Genomic DNA, 15,283 nt, shown 5'->3' on the forward strand with positions numbered 1-15,283 from the left:
GGACCCGGCATGGCTCGCCGGCAGATTGGTACTATCACGGGAATCGGGGCAAGGGAGGAAAGAGCCAGTCCGCTGCGTGGTACGGTGGCATTTAAAGATTCAAAATAGCCGCCTGGCGAGAGCCAGAAGCATCCCCGGAAGACATCCTTTTGAGTTTGGACACTCAGCTTAACAGAGTTCTCATCAACATCACCCAGTCGGTGGGATGCATCAGTTCAATGGCTTCTTGACACCATCATATCTGGCTTACCTCAGGTACACAATCAGAGCATCGCAGCGCGTTTTCGATCATTCGTCCCTTGTCCCGGTCCGAACTCTAGAACCCTGGAATCGATGGAAAGTGGAGCAGGCTATGTCACTTTCAGATTTCATCATCAATCGATGGCGACTGAAAAGCCATGACGGCCAATTGTCGCTGTTGCCTTGGTCTGCCGGAAACTCCGCTTGGCGTCTTGGCAAAGCTTTGCTTATTCACACCTCACACCTCAACCTGATGGATGTTCGAGGTGCGAGGTAAATACAGCGGGCTTGATGTTGAACAGTGAGACATTTGTGGTCTATATGTCCAGTAGGATTGGATATATCCTATTCGATGTGGAAATAGTAAGGGACAAGAAAAGGGAAATATTGCCTCAGTGGCATGAGCTGCTGATATCAAAGGTATCAATTCTGCTCAGCTTTGTCTTTTCGATCTTCCACCTTGCGTCGTACTCTTGCTGATGTAGGGCGTATTCGAAGATTTCGACGATACCATCAAGCTTCTTGAACTGCTGTGGAAGTAAGCCCGGGAATTGATACGCTGACTTCAGGCGGCGGTTGCCAAGGACGAGGCCTCGCCCTCGCAGATGGTATCCCAGGCCCGCCGTCCAGACCCAGAGTCTTCATCGCCGGGGAAGTGAGGACACTATATCGACAGCTAGACCGGCTCGAGGAGGCGCAGCAGGCGTATGCCGACCAGTACACCATGGCAAAGCAGCTCGGTATGGAGGCCGCCGTATGTCGCGCAACGGGTACCTCGGGATTGTCAACTACCAGCTCGCCTTGCGGGTGCTGGAAGCGGATGGAGATGGCCTAGCGCGCAAGGACAAGGCAAGGGACCTGATTTCATTAGCCATGCAGCAGCTGGAAGAGTCGTCCCAGTTGGCGAACAAGATCAGAACGGCAGCGCCCAAGTGGACTCGCGGACACGAAAAGACAACGAAGTACAGGGAAGCCATCGGCTGGGAATGTATCGGCTATCGCCGCCTCTCACTATGCTATGCTGCGCTTGGCTCCATTGACGCAAATCCACGGACTCGGGAAAGGATGTTCCACAAGGCCGCAAAGCTTTCCGGCAAAGCGGCGCGTGTGGGCAGCTGCATGTCCGCCACCGGATCGAGCGTCCTCCCAATGTGCCAGTTTTTCCGTGGACATGTGTTTCTTATGCAAGGTCAAAAGCAGCTCGCGCTAGAACAGTTCAACCGCGGGCGCCTCCGGGAACACGTCTACCCTAGGAACTTCCTAGACCGGGACTGGGGCATCACGACGACAATGGTTCTGTGCAGAGAGCCGTCCAGGGAACATCGGAAGTCTGCGCGAGGTCATCGATGTCGGCGCGGACCTGGACGTCGCGGACCCGGAGGGTTCCACCGCACTGGACCATGCCGTACTCAGCGGCGATGCCGAGACGAAGGAGACAGTGCTCAAGGGCCTCCGGAGGCAGCTGGCTCTGTCAGAAGATGACCTGGCGGACCGGCGCACCGAGGCACGCTTGCGCAAGGCACATCGCGAGATCTTGCAGGAAAAGCTGAGACCAGTTCTCTATGAGCACAGTAAGGACGCCGACTGCATCAAGGATCTGCGAAGAGCGTATGCCGAGACGCTCGCCGCCGACCCCGAGAAGCGTGCCCTGTTTGACCATCTGAAGTTCATGCGGTACACAGACTTCAAGTGGTTCGGAAGACTGCCGCATTCCAGTGACGGCCTTGCGCAGGCTTTTGTATCGGAACATCTGGGCGGATCTAAAGACGACACGAACTCGGATGCTCTCATCTTCTTCTCCTACCGGTGGATTAATCAGGACCCGGACCGTAACACCCCCGACGGCGCCATCAACACGCAGTACCGGCGGATGATTGATGCTGCCGAGCTTTTTCTGGAGCAGAACCCTTCGGTCAGAGCGGAACGGCTAGGTGTCTGGATGGTAAGTAGAGACAACTTGATGTAAGGTGAGATGAAAAATGAAATTCATGCTAATACTGCTGCTTCGGTATCCAACAGGACTTTGCCTGTGTCGACCAGGACAATCCCGCGACGGGCGTGTCGGCACTCCCCATCGTCACACTGTGTGACGCGGTTTTCAGCCTGGTCGACGACATGTACTACGAGCGTGCTGGGTGCTGCGTCGAGGCCAAGATGATATCGGAACTTACTCCTGAGAGGAGATTTCCGGCGCCATTTTTCTATCAGGTTCAAACCGTACACCGATGGTATGAACACATCCCGGCACCAGAGCCGAGTGGGCACGGCGGGCAAAAATGGATTCTGCAGCCTGCAAGACGAGGGGGGCTGCCCCTGAGGAATAAGAAGCTCACGTTTGAGCGTGACCGGCCTAAAGTTATGTTTCTGGAGAGACAGAGCAGACTCGGGGGGGAAATTCCGTTGTTATTCGAGGGTGGGACGGTTGCATTTGGTGGCCCAACAACTTTACCTTGCCTGAATACTAGGGTGTCAGAATTTCATTTCTTTGGAAGAAAGAAGCAATTTGGGTTTGGTCTGAATGAAGGAGGGAAAGAACTTGCAGCTGGAACTTGAGATTTCCTAACTTGGAAGTTCTCTCAGACTGTCCTCAAGAACCTCAAGTCCTTATGTGGCTCGGGTTAGGGTTCGAAGCAGGATAATCATCAAATCTTGGATTGGGAAGGCACGGCAGGACACAGTGACGACAGTGGTCTCTCCATCAGTGCAGCTCGTGCTGATTTCCAGCCTGGTCTGGCTCTCATCACTCCGCAGCAGCAGACTGGAACCTCGATTGCTGGCAACACCTGAGCTTCGGCAGCCCGCTGACCCAAGAATTCGCCTCGAGTGCCTCGCTGCACAGCGAGGGCAGTAGCAGGGCACCATACCTCCTTTTTCTTTGGGACAGCAAACGACCACTGCAGAAAGCACGTCAGCGATGGCAGGCTACTATCTCTGGGACGCACGACGCGGCGTGACCACCCAAAAAAGGATGTCCGTGACACGGCCCGCCATTGCAACCATCAGCTCGTGCTCTCTTTCCTCGTAGGTTCGACAAATTCTTGTCGCATACCCCCAATTGAGATCCGCCACCGACCTTCATCTGCGGGAGGGCCCCGATATCTCGACGCGTGGCTGACAACGACGACGAGGTAGTAGCGGCATGACCGCGCTGCCAATCACAGGCGGAATGGCCGTCACGAACGGAAGGATGAAACCTATAACGACGACTCCGGTAATGTAACGAGGACACGTCGTCGGATCGGAAGGATGAGGTCGGACTGCCATAGTACGGCTCGGCGTCGCTGGATTAGGCAGCTGCCATCGGCATCCGGGTGAAGCGGATCACAGGCCGGGCTGTCGCACGCCTTCGATATCTCCCCATGGTCGTTGCCAAAGGCATTGGCGGGCTCCGTCGACTTTGCGCCACTTGACCAACGTGTTTCTTCGACGTATGCGCTGCGAGGCAGCTGCCCATGTGCCCTAGCTGCCGTTCGTTTATTAGGCCGGCTGGTGGCATGAGGAATCTGGAAACGGCCGCCAGCTCTCAGAGATGGAAACGCGTGTCACGTCCCGCTTGGCAATCGGGTTGTTCCTCGAGAAGTACTCAAACTTGGGCGTTCGGGTGTGACTCACTTCCGCAACGTGGCCAAGTTGCTCACAGTTCGCAGTCGGTCGAATCGGGCCATGGTGATGAGTGTCCTTCCGGATTGCGCTAGAACCCCACTGTCGCTCCTCCCCCGTTGCAGATCGACGCTCACAGCGACTTCGAAGACATCTGCGTCACTGTCGACCTCTGGGAGCTGACGAAGCCATTCCTCTGGCGCCGGTCAGCTGCTTCTGACCACTTCACTGGCGATAGCACGTCTCTGGTGTGTGTGACAGTGCATTGGATTGGCCTGCCCGTAGCGTGTCATTGGGTTATTACCCCCGGTGTTGGCGGCTCTTCACGTCCCACCCGCCATCCGGCCAGCCAAATGAAGCTGTATCACCTGCTGAATCTGGACCAGCACCGCTGGGTCCGCCGGGCCAAGCTGCGGCGGGGAGCCGATCGGTTTCTTTACAAGTTTACCAGACCCACTGTGAAATGCTCGAATGCACCCGTGGAGTCGGGAGTGGACGGTGGACTGCCGCAGGCGTAGCCGGTGCTGCAGCTGCGGCAATAACTGCGACGCGGCTGTGATGTGAATGACGGTGGTAATAACTCTCTGGATATTATTAGCGATGTCGGCCGGTCTTCACGGCGTTCCAAGCTGCGAGATCTACCAGGCCAGATTCTGCCCGCAGGGGCAGACAGCGACTGAGATCAGCTCTTGGCAAGGGTGTTGCTGCCGTGATTCACCCCCTGGTTAAATTCCCTTGCATTCCCATGCCGAGCCAACTGCTTTTCCTGGCGACACTGCAACGTGGCCGAGGGCTTACACCCTTGTGGCCAACCTCATGCCTGTGCACTTACACGCGTCACTTGATGAGCAGCTTCCCGAATCGTCCACCATGGCGGACGATGGCAACGAGTGCGCCGACGACTGCCCCGCGAAGTCAGCAAAAGCTTGCGCCGAGATCGGAAGTTGCCGATGGCTTCTGCCCTGCTCAAACGGTTTTATTAAGCGCTCAAAATTGTCCCGATTGGCCGTAAGCCATGACGCTCTTTTCATGAGATCCCCGCCGGCGGCGCCATCAAACGAGTCACTGCGCCCTTGCCGTTCGGCGCCGATGCGGCTCAACGGCACATCACGGCATCACGCACTTCGCAGGTATTGTTTCTTTATATCTTGCCGTCTCACACCGGTGGCGGGCCGCTGGCGCAGTGCCTGCACGCCGTTTCAACGCAGGGTGGAGCGCATGCAGCAGCAGGTCACCTCCATGCTGAACCGAGCTCCGTGCCGAGTCTTCGAGCTCCCGTCATGACGTCGCCCTCACCGAACCTAACGGGTGGCCCATGGCCAGCCGCAACGGAAACCCCGAGTCAGCTCCGGCGATCCCTGGAGAAGCTTCCCAGCGAGCTGCTGCAGCACATCGCCGAGGGTCTCGTTCCCGCGCGTCCGCTTACCACCCGTTTTGCTCTCCGGCCTTCCGGTACTTGGGAGTTCCGCACAGCCGCCGGCCAGTGGTCGGACTGGCTCGCCGCCCAAAATGGCCTGCTGTCCTTTGCACAGGCTTCGCGGCGCATGGCGGCGATCGCCAGGCCCCTCCTTTACCACACAGTCGTCATAGGTACACCCGGCGCTTTGGTCAGACTTCTGCTTCGCATCCGCGAGCGTGAAGAGATTGAGCTGTGGATTCGCAGCATTACCTGTCTTGTGAACGTTGCCAGCAGCGCCACCATGGATGAAGTGGATCGTGAGTGCCAAAGACAGGCCGCAGGTAGGACCATTGCGCAATCTCGGGCCCATGGGGCAGCTGTCCGCTGACTAGCAGAGGCAGTGAAGCTCAGAACAGTCGACTTCACTAGTAACCCTTTGGAAATCCTCCAGGACATACTTCTGCGTGCGCGAAATCTGCAGGACTTTCTTCTCGCGTCCCCGGACCGCGAGCCCGATCATGAACCTCCAGACCTAATGGACCAGGAGTTTCAAGACGCCATCTTCGCCGCAAACTCAAGGGAGACCATAACTTCACTCCTCAACAGTGCTTTTCGCCTCTACCCTTTCTGGACGAAGCGTAGCCTAACCTCTTTGCGCATCTACTGCCACAGAGAGCGGCTCAATCGCGAGCAAACCCTCTCCATCCTGTTAGCCGACTTTGTTGTTGAACAACTCCCGCAACTGACGCATCTGAAGACGTTGGAGCTGTGCGGCGCGTCCGCCGTTCCTCTCAGCACACACAACGAATTTCCTTTTCCCCCTTTACCGCACATCGAACACCTACGCCTATTTGGCAGCCAGATCCACGAGCCGAGGCTCGTCGAACTTTGTCTAGCCTGCGTCAATTTGCAGACGCTGATGGTGCACTTCGAGGAGAGCTCCACCGACGCGGACAGGGACTTGCTGCCCGAAGGCAAGACGCTCAACGATGCGCTTGTCGGGCTCGCAGGATCATTGCGCACGCTCGAGTTGATCTCGCTATCCGAGGGACACTACCTGACCCGGGGGAGGGAACGGCCGAGGAAACCGGAGAACCACCGACTGCGGTGCATCCCCGAGCTTACACGCCTCGAGACGCTGACGCTGGACTACCGGGGCGTCTTTGGCACGCTGGGCATTCTGGAGGAAGATGACGGCGAGCGGCTATGCCAGCTCCTTCCGCCTTCTGTGCGCGATTTCACTTTAGTCTGCGAGTGGGGGACCGCCAGAGACTGGAAGCAGAGCTACCTTGCCAACCTCGACATGGTGCTGCACGGCGTCGAGTGTCTCTGCGCCAGCAAAGCGCATCGCTTGTCGAGCATCTCGCTTGCGATCCACTCCTGGCCGGCCGAGGACAAGGAACATCGCTTCCACAAGCGCTTCATACGGGAGGTGGAAAAGGCGAGACTGCGCTGCGCAACGGCTGGCATCAAGTTCACAACCTGCGACCTGTATCCGTCGTATCAGGACGAAGACGAAATGGCACTCGAAGCAGCACTCGGAGAAGAGGACGATGCCGACGATTATGATATTGATGATGAAGTAGACATGACGGATCTCGATGAAGAGGAGGAACAGGAAGGGGCCGGGATGGAAGAAATCGGCCGCATGCCAGCAGCGGATGTCGTCGAGCTTGAAGAGGAAGACGAGGCTTCCGAGTACTACGTCACAGACGAGGAGGAGTCGGATCCCGAGAGAGCGGCGCGGCGGCCGCCCACCTTCAACGCCTTTCTACAGCGTCTGGGCGAGGATCACGGGTATGACCTAGACGAGCTCCTCTATGCCTACCATGAAGACCGGTGGGACGAGTATCTCTTCGACTGAAATTGCGGCATTCCGTGGGTCTAGCTGTTTGTCCTGCCAACCGGAGTGGCCAAAGCAGACACTTTTGGGATGGCGCACGCAGCAATATAGGTCCGACTCGAATTTAAACGCCGCAATACCCTTTTGCTTTAGACCCACCGCCTGAAGCGGTTCTTCACTGGGCGAGAGCATGGCGCCCAACAAACCTCGGTCCATTTTGGGTATCGAACTCGAGCTACGGGTTGTGAAGGGCTCGCGGCTTCCTACCCAGTCATGGCGCTGCAAGTATGGAGATTCACAAGGTTGTGGTCATTTCCCCAAGCGCCGTGTGAAGTGATGAAGCCAGAGAGTACCAGAGTTTCCGATAAATGCAAACTGACAGTGAAGCACAACCCTCCAACATTCAAGCGAGACTGAATCGGGGAGGTGTGTGGCGCGGGCTTTTAACTGCCGGCAGGAGTCGGGAGGAGATGCATGCATCAGCTATGGAAGACATTCTGATTGTCCTCTCTGGGGTTTATTAAGACTCCTGGATTGTACGACGCGACGGGCACTACCGAGCCGCCTCCCGCACACTCCCCTGCTTTGTGCCTCAGCCGAATGTGTTCATGATATACGGGCGGTTAAATACAACCCATAACACACGGCAGGAATGGCCTGGCTCTCCCCATTCAAGCAACCATAGCACCAAACGTGGCATCCCGTTCAGATTGAGCCACCACTCGATTGCCGAACATGATAACAATGCAGGACCCAACTCACCATCGCCGTTCGCTCTTCTGCCGGCCCATCCCAGCCTGTCGCGATGACGCCACACTGCCCTTGATGGCAGTGCTGCGGCCGGAACTTCCACTCCACGAATATGAGCGGAACTCGAATCAGTTTTTCTGCCTTGTCCGTCTCGGCCCTTTCATATCGAAAGTGCATCTGCCGTTTGTCCCATCCACCAACCCACATTAATACTAGTAACACGTCGCAATGCCGGCCTTAACGACGCGGTATCGGGAATGAAACGAACTAGCATGCAAAAAGCTTGATCCTGCACTCCACAATCGCCCCATGCAGCATAGCCTTCCTCCAGGCCTCCCAATACCGGGACGGCAAAGCAAGATTACTTGTAGTAGTACTTGTAGCCATCCACGGCCAGGCACCTTGCTCATCCGCATGCAAACAGCAACGGCTTGGCTGCCGGGAAGCGGACAACAAAAGCCATCACTAGGAGTAGCGCTGGTCACGGTTCACCGTCCAGCTCGATACAGCAGCTGCGTTTCGTTGGATCAACCGCCATGCCAACAGACCCGTCCATACGGGCTCTCGTCCTCGTGGTCGCCTCGGCCTCTCTGGTCGCGGTGGCCCGAGGGGCGTACCCGCTGACGACCGACTCCAACTGCCACTGCTTCAAGACCAACGCCACGGCGTCCCACTACTTCGCGCACCACCAGTTCTTCGACTTCCGGTCGCTCTGGCAGGACTTCAAGGTGCCCAAGCCGATCGACGACTTCAACGCCAGCGCGCAGGCAGCGCCGCCGAGCGCCTTCTTCACGCACTCCAAGTTCGCCAACGCCTGGGCCATCATGAACTGGGACAACACGGCGCTCATGGGGCTCAACAACAGCGACGTCAACGACGCGACCGTCAAGATGGTCAACAGCCCCAACAACGTCTACATCGACCAGGACTCGGGCCAGACGCACCTGACGCTGCGCACCGTCCGCCACGCCGCCTTTCAGTCGGCCGCCGAGATCGAGTCGACCAGCACGGGCTACCACTTCCTCTCAGTGCGCATGCGCGCCCGCACCAAGGGCAGCCCGGGCGCCGTGACCGCCATGTTCACCTACCGCCCGCCGCCGTCGCCGCAGAATCAGTCGCTCGTGCAGGAAGCCGACCTGGAGATCCTGACCCGCGATCCGCCGGCTTATGTGCAGTACACCAACCAGCCGGCTTGGAACGCCACCAGCGACATCCCCGACGCCACGCGCAACGTGACACTCCCCGGAGGCAGGCGCTGGACCGACTGGGCCGACTACCGGATGGACTGGACCCCGGGCAGCAGCACCTGGTTCGTCAACGGCCAGCAGGTGAGCCGCATCAACTTCCAGGCGCCGCGCGACCCGGCGCAGGTCATCTTCAACGCGTGGAGCGACGGCGGCAGCTGGTCGGGCGAGATGGCCGTCGGGACCGAGGCGTACCTGCAGATCCGCTGGATCGAGATGGTGTACAACAGCACCACCGATCACGGCGGTGGGAAACAACCTACTCCAAGTACTAGTACCAGTAGTAGTGGGAAGAAATGCGCCAATATGTGCAGCATCGACGAGACCAGCCAGATCGGCACCCCCGTGTTGCTCGTGCCGTCCTCCGGATCGGGAGGTGGGTATTACCCGTCCTACTACTACTACTGTACTGCTGCGGGCGCCTTCCGCTCCGCGTCGTGGTGGTCGTGGTTCGTGCTGACGGCGTGTCGTCTTGCCGGCGTCTTGTAGGCTCGCAGCCGCAGCCCGGCAACAGTTGTGCGTCGGCCAAGTATGGGCAGTGCGCGGGGAAGAATTGGAATGGCTGTCAGAGCTGTGCGGCTGGGTCGACGTGTCGCTATCAGAATGAGTATTACTCGCAGTGTCTTTGAGTGCTGTGCCGTTTTCTTTACTTTTAGTTCGTTTGGGAGTCGTCCTTCTGTTTTGGTTGGAACTACTGGTTTACTAGTACTACCGAAAGTGCAAGTCATATCCCTTGAACGATGGTCTTCTGGCGCGGTTGTAGCGAAATTCTCTAGGATTACTATACCGTATGAGCGGTATTGCTATGCCACTATTCAAAGGCCATTATTCCTTAGTGTTCGTTCTCCATCAAGCACGTCGAAATTCGGACTTGGAAATTCCCATGTGGTTGTCATGATGAAGGCACCTCAGATCGAATCCCAGCGGCAACCAGGGTGTTTGCTCTCCCTTCCCAAGGCTACACTGAACTTGCAAGGCACCTCAGCTTTGATGTGGCAGGCGGCTTTGACGGGGAGCTTTGACAGGAGGACACTTTGAGATGGGTCAGGGACGGGCGCTTGGATTAGAGTATATGACCAACCTCTCTCGACCCCATCATCCTACCATCCCTTGAGAACAATATCCTAATCGCCCGAATCCCCGTCCCGCTTACGCTTTTGCCCTAAGACTGATTGGACATCCTTCATGTTTCCGGCCTCATGCGCCTTCCCACAGCAATCTGTGGTGACTGCCCAGATGAGTCGCCGTGCCAGGGACTGATACGGCTTGGCTGGGATAAGCCCAATGATAGATGTCCAGCTCCGAGTCTGGTTGTGATTCCTGACTCGGGAAGTCCAGCTTGTCGAGAAAGGAAGCTTTCACGTGGGCAACGTATAGATTAAGTGGCATCGGACGCTTCCCGTAGGTGGGGAAGAGGTGTACCTGGGGAGCCACCACGAGGCTGGTCAGCTAGGTATTTGATGCATTGGAACCCGTAGCCTGGCATGCCACGCATGGCCGGGCGCGGATCTATGAAGGTAGGTGCGGAAAGGATGAATAGAACGGCTAGGAAACTTACTGTGAAAGTGGCCGGAGGTGGGGCACCTGACGCCTCCCGCCGCTGCCGCCGAGCTATCGCAATGACGAGCGCAACGAGGTAAGGGTCTCTCTGCGGATCGGGCGAGGTATAGCGTTCCACAACGAGGCGTTGGCGCTCCGGTCCTGAACCATCATACCTCCGTGGCCGCGGCCTGAGGAAGTCTAGTCGACGTCGTTCAAGCTCATTGATATCAAAGCAATCGAATTCTAGTTCCTGGGTACCAACACACCACGGCGTTTTGTAGTCTGCGAATGCATGGCAATATCCGAGAGTGGCACGCGAGGGTTGGTTGTTGAAGTATAGAGGGGTCTCACAGCTTGGTTGTGTTTTGCAAGCTAAGGCGAGGTCATAAGGATAGAAAGAAAATGTAAGGTGATGGAATACGTACTCGGGGCTTAATCCAGCGTCCCCAGTGACGGAGGCGAGGAGATCTTGGACAGTGCGAGTCCATTTGTCTCACACCATTCGGCGGGTTAATAGACGGGCGAGACGGCGCCCTTGATTCTGATCAGGGCTCGGCCAGGGAACGGGTACCTTCTCGATAGGTGGTAAGTCGGTTTCCTTGGGCGCTGCCTCGCCACAGTCGTGAATGCGGCATCGCAGGAGGGTAAGGTGTCGGTCGGTCCAACACAGTGGATGCACGAACAGCCGGTCGTTGGAATGCAGGGCGATGAGGCGATTGGTTGATAGGGACGGCGTTGCATCTGAGCAATTCTCGCGAGAATCGGCTTGCGCGCTTTCGTCTGGGATGTGCATGTTCGAAGACGTGTCGACGGGCATAACAAGCAATGCGTGAACTGGTTGTGGTGGGTAGAGTTTCTGGTTCATGGAAATGTAAAACAGGGCCAGTGACTTTGCAAGCGAATAAGGAACGAGTTGAGGTAGGTGGCACTTGATACTGTGGAGACCGAGTCATTCGGTCACAATCAGTTGTACGGAGCATGGGGCCAAAAGTGTTCACCATTTTCTGTTAGCGCCCGCAGTGCCAAGCCCACCTGCACAGTAAGTGAGCACGGCGGGTTGGCTCTAATAGGGGTTAGGGTCATACACGTATAACGTATCTTATAAGCGAGATGAACATATCAGCGAGTTGAACACTTGCCACCATACTATAACAGTCAAATACAATTACAACACAACAACATTATGAACCTACTATAATTACATCAGAAACGGCTGAATCAGATGCTTCTGCAACCTCCTGGCAAGTGCGGGCATTATGACCAGGCTTGCCGCATACACCACAGCACCGAACCTTCGTACGAGCCCCCCCCTGCACCACCACCATCCGGCTGCATTTCTTGTGCCACCTCCCCAACCACAGCCTTTTGGTCTAGTAGATCCTTTGCATCTTCTACTGCAAGTGATCCTCCAAGCTGTATACGCGTTCTTTTGGCTCTTCGGCGCTTGCTTAGCGCCTCGTTGGTGTGACGAAACCACAGGCAGTCCTGCCTCTGAAAGGGTTCGCCGGTCGAAGGTACTGCTGGTCGGACTGTAGGTCTCGGTGAAGCCGAAAGGTTCACAACAATGCAAGTCGCAATGTCTGCACAGTAGGTAAAGGCTACTGCTTGAATTGCTCACTGGAGAACTCCCAGAGTCCTCCAGAACGAGTGACTATATACTGCCTATCCTTGGGTGCTCTCATATGCTCTATAGAGCTCCCTAGAGCTTGGTGCTCTGTTGGCTCCATCGAGAGCTTCCATCCCTTCATGCTGATTGGCTTGGTGCCTTGAGCTCTCGCCTGCTCTCTAGAGCTCCCTAGAGCTCCTTCTCATTGGTCCTAAACGATTGGTTCGGGTGCGTCCTACGCCACCCGTCGGGTTGTCCCACCTGCAGCTGTTCTGTTGGCTTAATTCGTGACAGTTGGCCTTGCGGAGCGAAGACACCTCTGCCTGAAGGAGGGCCACCTGGTGCATTATAGCTATCGTACCCTTGGTAAGCTGGTCCACAGCAGCCAACATTGAAGTCGGGGAGCTATTTTGATGGTTGGCAATGCGAGTCTTGATGAGCGTTGACTGTGAGTTGGCTTCTCAGGGGTTGTATGGTGTCTGGAAGACCTAAGATTGTGCAGTGCCCGGCCGTGTGGTTGGGGGTGTTGGTATACGAAGCTTGATATCTAGCTTTGAAAGTACCCTCTCTGGATCGTACGGTACAAGGCCAGCCCCTATAAAACCGCCCTGTATATTCCTCTTAGTGATAGAGGCATAGAAGGCTGTGCGAAAGGCACAAAGGAACTCGAGCTTGCTTACGTGGTTGATATACGCGCGTATCAAGTCCTCGATCTGGCGATCGTACACCTGCTTCAACGGCCCAAAGCAGCCAACATCAAGTGGCCGGAGGAGGTGGGAGGAATATGGAGGCCTGCAGAGCGTGATAATGTTGTTCTGCTGGCAGTAGAGCTCGAACTCGGTCGAGTGGTGGCTTTCGTGGCCATCGAGGATCAACAACCGGTATTTGCCCTTTATCCGAGGCGCTATATGGTAGTCGAAGTGCTTGATCCAATCAAGGCCTACTACATTGGTAGTCCAGCCATTGTCGGTGGTTGCAATGCGCCAGTCGGCCAGGAGGTTGCACTCGGTATACCAGTTGGCGAGGTGGTATTGCGCCGCTAAGATGATGAACGGAGGGATAGCCCAGCCAAGGGCATTGACGCCTTGGATTATGGTCGCCCATTTGCGGTTGCCAGGCTGGGCTAGCTTCGCCTTGCCACGGCCATCCGAGGTTGTAACCACCATGCCTAGGAAGATGATGCCCATTATAAACCCAGTCTCGTCGAAGTTGTAGATATCGTCATCTACGATACCGTACTTGGCCTTAACGTTCCGTATAAGGGTAAACCATTCGCCAATGACCTTTGGATCCTCGCATTTGGCCCTCTGGTAGTCGTATCTACGCGTATAACACATCCGGAGCTCTGGCTGGCGTTTGACGAAGTTATACACCCAGAGCTTACCGACAGGGGGCGCGTCGCGTACGCATAGCAGTTGGTTGGCCATATCTTCCACACCACGTAGTCTCGGGGGAAAGGCTCGCTCAGATAGTCTTCGGAATCGGTGAGCCGGCGCGAGTTGGGCGTAGTGTCGCGTCGTGCAGGCTTGCCGTCGCGTCGGTTTCGGATGGTATTGACTATGACGTTATAGATCTTTGCTGCGGCTCGAAGACTAAGTTTTGGGTTCTTTTGAATAGCTTCAAGGGCTAAGATTACCCTAGATTCTCTTGAAGCCGAAGACATCGTTGGGTATAGAGGATTTTGGTTGTGGTATGGAGAGAAGACGCGTCGCGGTCAAAGTGTTCAATTCGCTTATATGTTCATCTCGCTTATAAGATACGTTATAGAAAACAATTATTTTCCATATCACTAGAATCGCCATTGACAGAGCTACTAATCTATAGCATTCTGTTATGATCAATGAGTGTGGAATTTGGCCTAGTTGCATATAATACGATGACGAACCAAGTCCTCACCCGCTGACCACCTGTAGCCCCTCAATCTAGCCTATGACTACCATACCGTTCATTTCGTCGCTAATCAAAAGTCCACAATCATGTTTAGGGCTCTCCGCCGCCGTCCCGACTCCTCTACGTGGGTTCCCGGTAGTCGCTTTCACGGCCTTTTGTCCCTCCCCGGCGGCCATATCCGAAAACGGAGTATGAAAGGAAAACATAAAGCATGGCGAGAAAGGAGACAAAGTGAGAGAAGAGGAAAAGAAAGGGGAAAGATGAAGATGAAGAAAAGGACGAAGAAGAGGACGAAGAAACAGCATAAGTCGCTCTCTGTTCATCATTCCTCCCTGTCTCCTCTATTCCTATTCCTTTTGAGCACTCCAACAGTTGAGACCGGTTTGTTGGCCGAAACGATCTCTCGCGACGTCCGCCGATAAACCTTACTGGGAGGGGGGCGAGGTAGCCTGAGTCTGACGACGAACCAGAGCCACGATGTTCCCAATGGCGTTTTTACGCCCGCTGGGACTTCTCAAGTCAAACCAGGGTGTTGCGCGGAGTTCGATTAAATATTTCATTTGCTCGCTGGTCTCCAGGGATGTGACGTAAGACTCCGGTACCGTGAACTGGAGAAAGCGCATATATCTTCGCGCCGCGGCGATGACGAAGACACTGACCAAGGGGAACCGTTAGTTGACTAAGATGAGGGAGCCATGGGAAAGCCAGATGCAGGAGTAACTCACGTATCATCTCACCTATCACTGTCCTTCGATGTGAGCCGGTACGCAACGGCCTCACACGTCATCTGGCTGAGGACGTCATCCGTTAATTGCGCCTTCCCGTCGCTGCCGCGAAGATGATTCTTGGCCTCCAGAAGCGCTGGCCGGTGACTGATTGGCTTGTATCGGCCCCCGTCCTGGAGTTCGCGCATGACTAGTTCTCCGTCGGTGGTAGCGCGAGCCCAAGCTCCCGTGGCCAAAATTTGGCCACTCATTTCCGTGCGGCGGCCGAGAACTCGACCAGATACTCAGATTTATGCTCTGCAACGTTATCCTGGGGTGGGCAGTTCCGCAGAACGTGCCGGAGAAACTTGGATGCGATGTCAAGGGTAGCCTGCTCGGGGAGGGCTTCGGAATCAGCAACCGAGGGGACATAGCCTGGAGTGCCATCGGAAGAGGGTTGAGAGG

General features: G+C 56.0%; 5 protein-coding genes across 5 annotated transcripts; 3 read left to right on the forward strand and 2 right to left on the reverse strand.

The window, feature by feature from the left end:
- Positions 1-964: 964 nt before the first annotated feature.
- B0T15DRAFT_577077 (uncharacterized protein) lies at positions 965-2,862 on the forward strand (the record flags this gene model as incomplete). The annotated part of the gene is made up of 5 exons (XM_062871053.1): positions 965-994; positions 1,036-1,429; positions 1,545-2,182; positions 2,260-2,595; positions 2,821-2,862. 5 exons carry the CDS (start codon positions 965-967, stop codon positions 2,860-2,862), a joined length of 1,440 nt encoding a protein of 479 aa, XP_062719600.1.
- A 2,124-nt stretch (positions 2,863-4,986) lies between these two features.
- B0T15DRAFT_285386 (uncharacterized protein) lies at positions 4,987-7,247 on the forward strand. Its single transcript, XM_062863623.1, has 2 exons — positions 4,987-5,580; positions 5,641-7,247. The coding sequence occupies exons 1-2, from the start codon at positions 5,121-5,123 to the stop codon at positions 7,101-7,103; spliced, it is 1,923 nt and encodes a 640-aa protein (XP_062719601.1). The 5' UTR covers positions 4,987-5,120; the 3' UTR covers positions 7,104-7,247.
- A 1,121-nt stretch (positions 7,248-8,368) lies between these two features.
- Positions 8,369-9,705, forward strand: B0T15DRAFT_401053 (glycoside hydrolase family 16 protein; the record flags this gene model as incomplete). The annotated part of the gene is made up of 2 exons (XM_062865088.1): positions 8,369-9,452; positions 9,566-9,705. The coding sequence occupies 2 exons, from the start codon at positions 8,369-8,371 to the stop codon at positions 9,703-9,705; spliced, it is 1,224 nt and encodes a 407-aa protein (XP_062719602.1).
- A 568-nt stretch (positions 9,706-10,273) lies between these two features.
- On the reverse strand, positions 10,274-10,912 carry B0T15DRAFT_513955 (uncharacterized protein; the record flags this gene model as incomplete). Its single annotated transcript, XM_062868085.1, has 3 exons — positions 10,274-10,498; positions 10,635-10,816; positions 10,885-10,912. 3 exons carry the CDS (start codon positions 10,910-10,912, stop codon positions 10,274-10,276), a joined length of 435 nt encoding a protein of 144 aa, XP_062719603.1.
- Positions 10,913-14,424: 3,512 nt separating this feature from the next.
- Positions 14,425-15,205, reverse strand: B0T15DRAFT_285460 (uncharacterized protein). The gene is made up of 2 exons (XM_062863624.1): positions 14,852-15,205; positions 14,425-14,768 (listed from the first exon to the last, which is right to left on the reverse strand). Exons 1-2 carry the CDS (start codon positions 15,088-15,090, stop codon positions 14,540-14,542), a joined length of 468 nt encoding a protein of 155 aa, XP_062719604.1. The 5' UTR covers positions 15,091-15,205; the 3' UTR covers positions 14,425-14,539.
- Between the last annotated feature and the right edge of the window lie 78 nt (positions 15,206-15,283).

The sequence above is a fragment of the Chaetomium strumarium genome (genome assembly GCF_033439665.1).
Source record: "Chaetomium strumarium strain CBS 333.67 chromosome Unknown B0T15scaffold_6, whole genome shotgun sequence".
Classification (NCBI taxonomy): domain Eukaryota; kingdom Fungi; phylum Ascomycota; class Sordariomycetes; order Sordariales; family Chaetomiaceae; genus Chaetomium; species Chaetomium strumarium.

Coding starts and splice junctions, on each gene's coding strand:
- B0T15DRAFT_285460 (XM_062863624.1), bottom strand. CDS start 15,090: ATGAGTGGCCAAATTTTGGCCACGGGAGCTTGGGCTCGCGCTACCACC. Junction 14,769..14,851: donor ACATCGAAGGACAGTGATAG/GTGAGATGATAC, acceptor CCCCTTGGTCAG/TGTCTTCGTCATCGCCGCGG.
- B0T15DRAFT_285386 (XM_062863623.1), top strand. CDS start 5,121: ATGACGTCGCCCTCACCGAACCTAACGGGTGGCCCATGGCCAGCCGCA. Junction 5,581..5,640: donor GTGCCAAAGACAGGCCGCAG/GTAGGACCATTG, acceptor TAGCAGAGGCAG/TGAAGCTCAGAACAGTCGAC.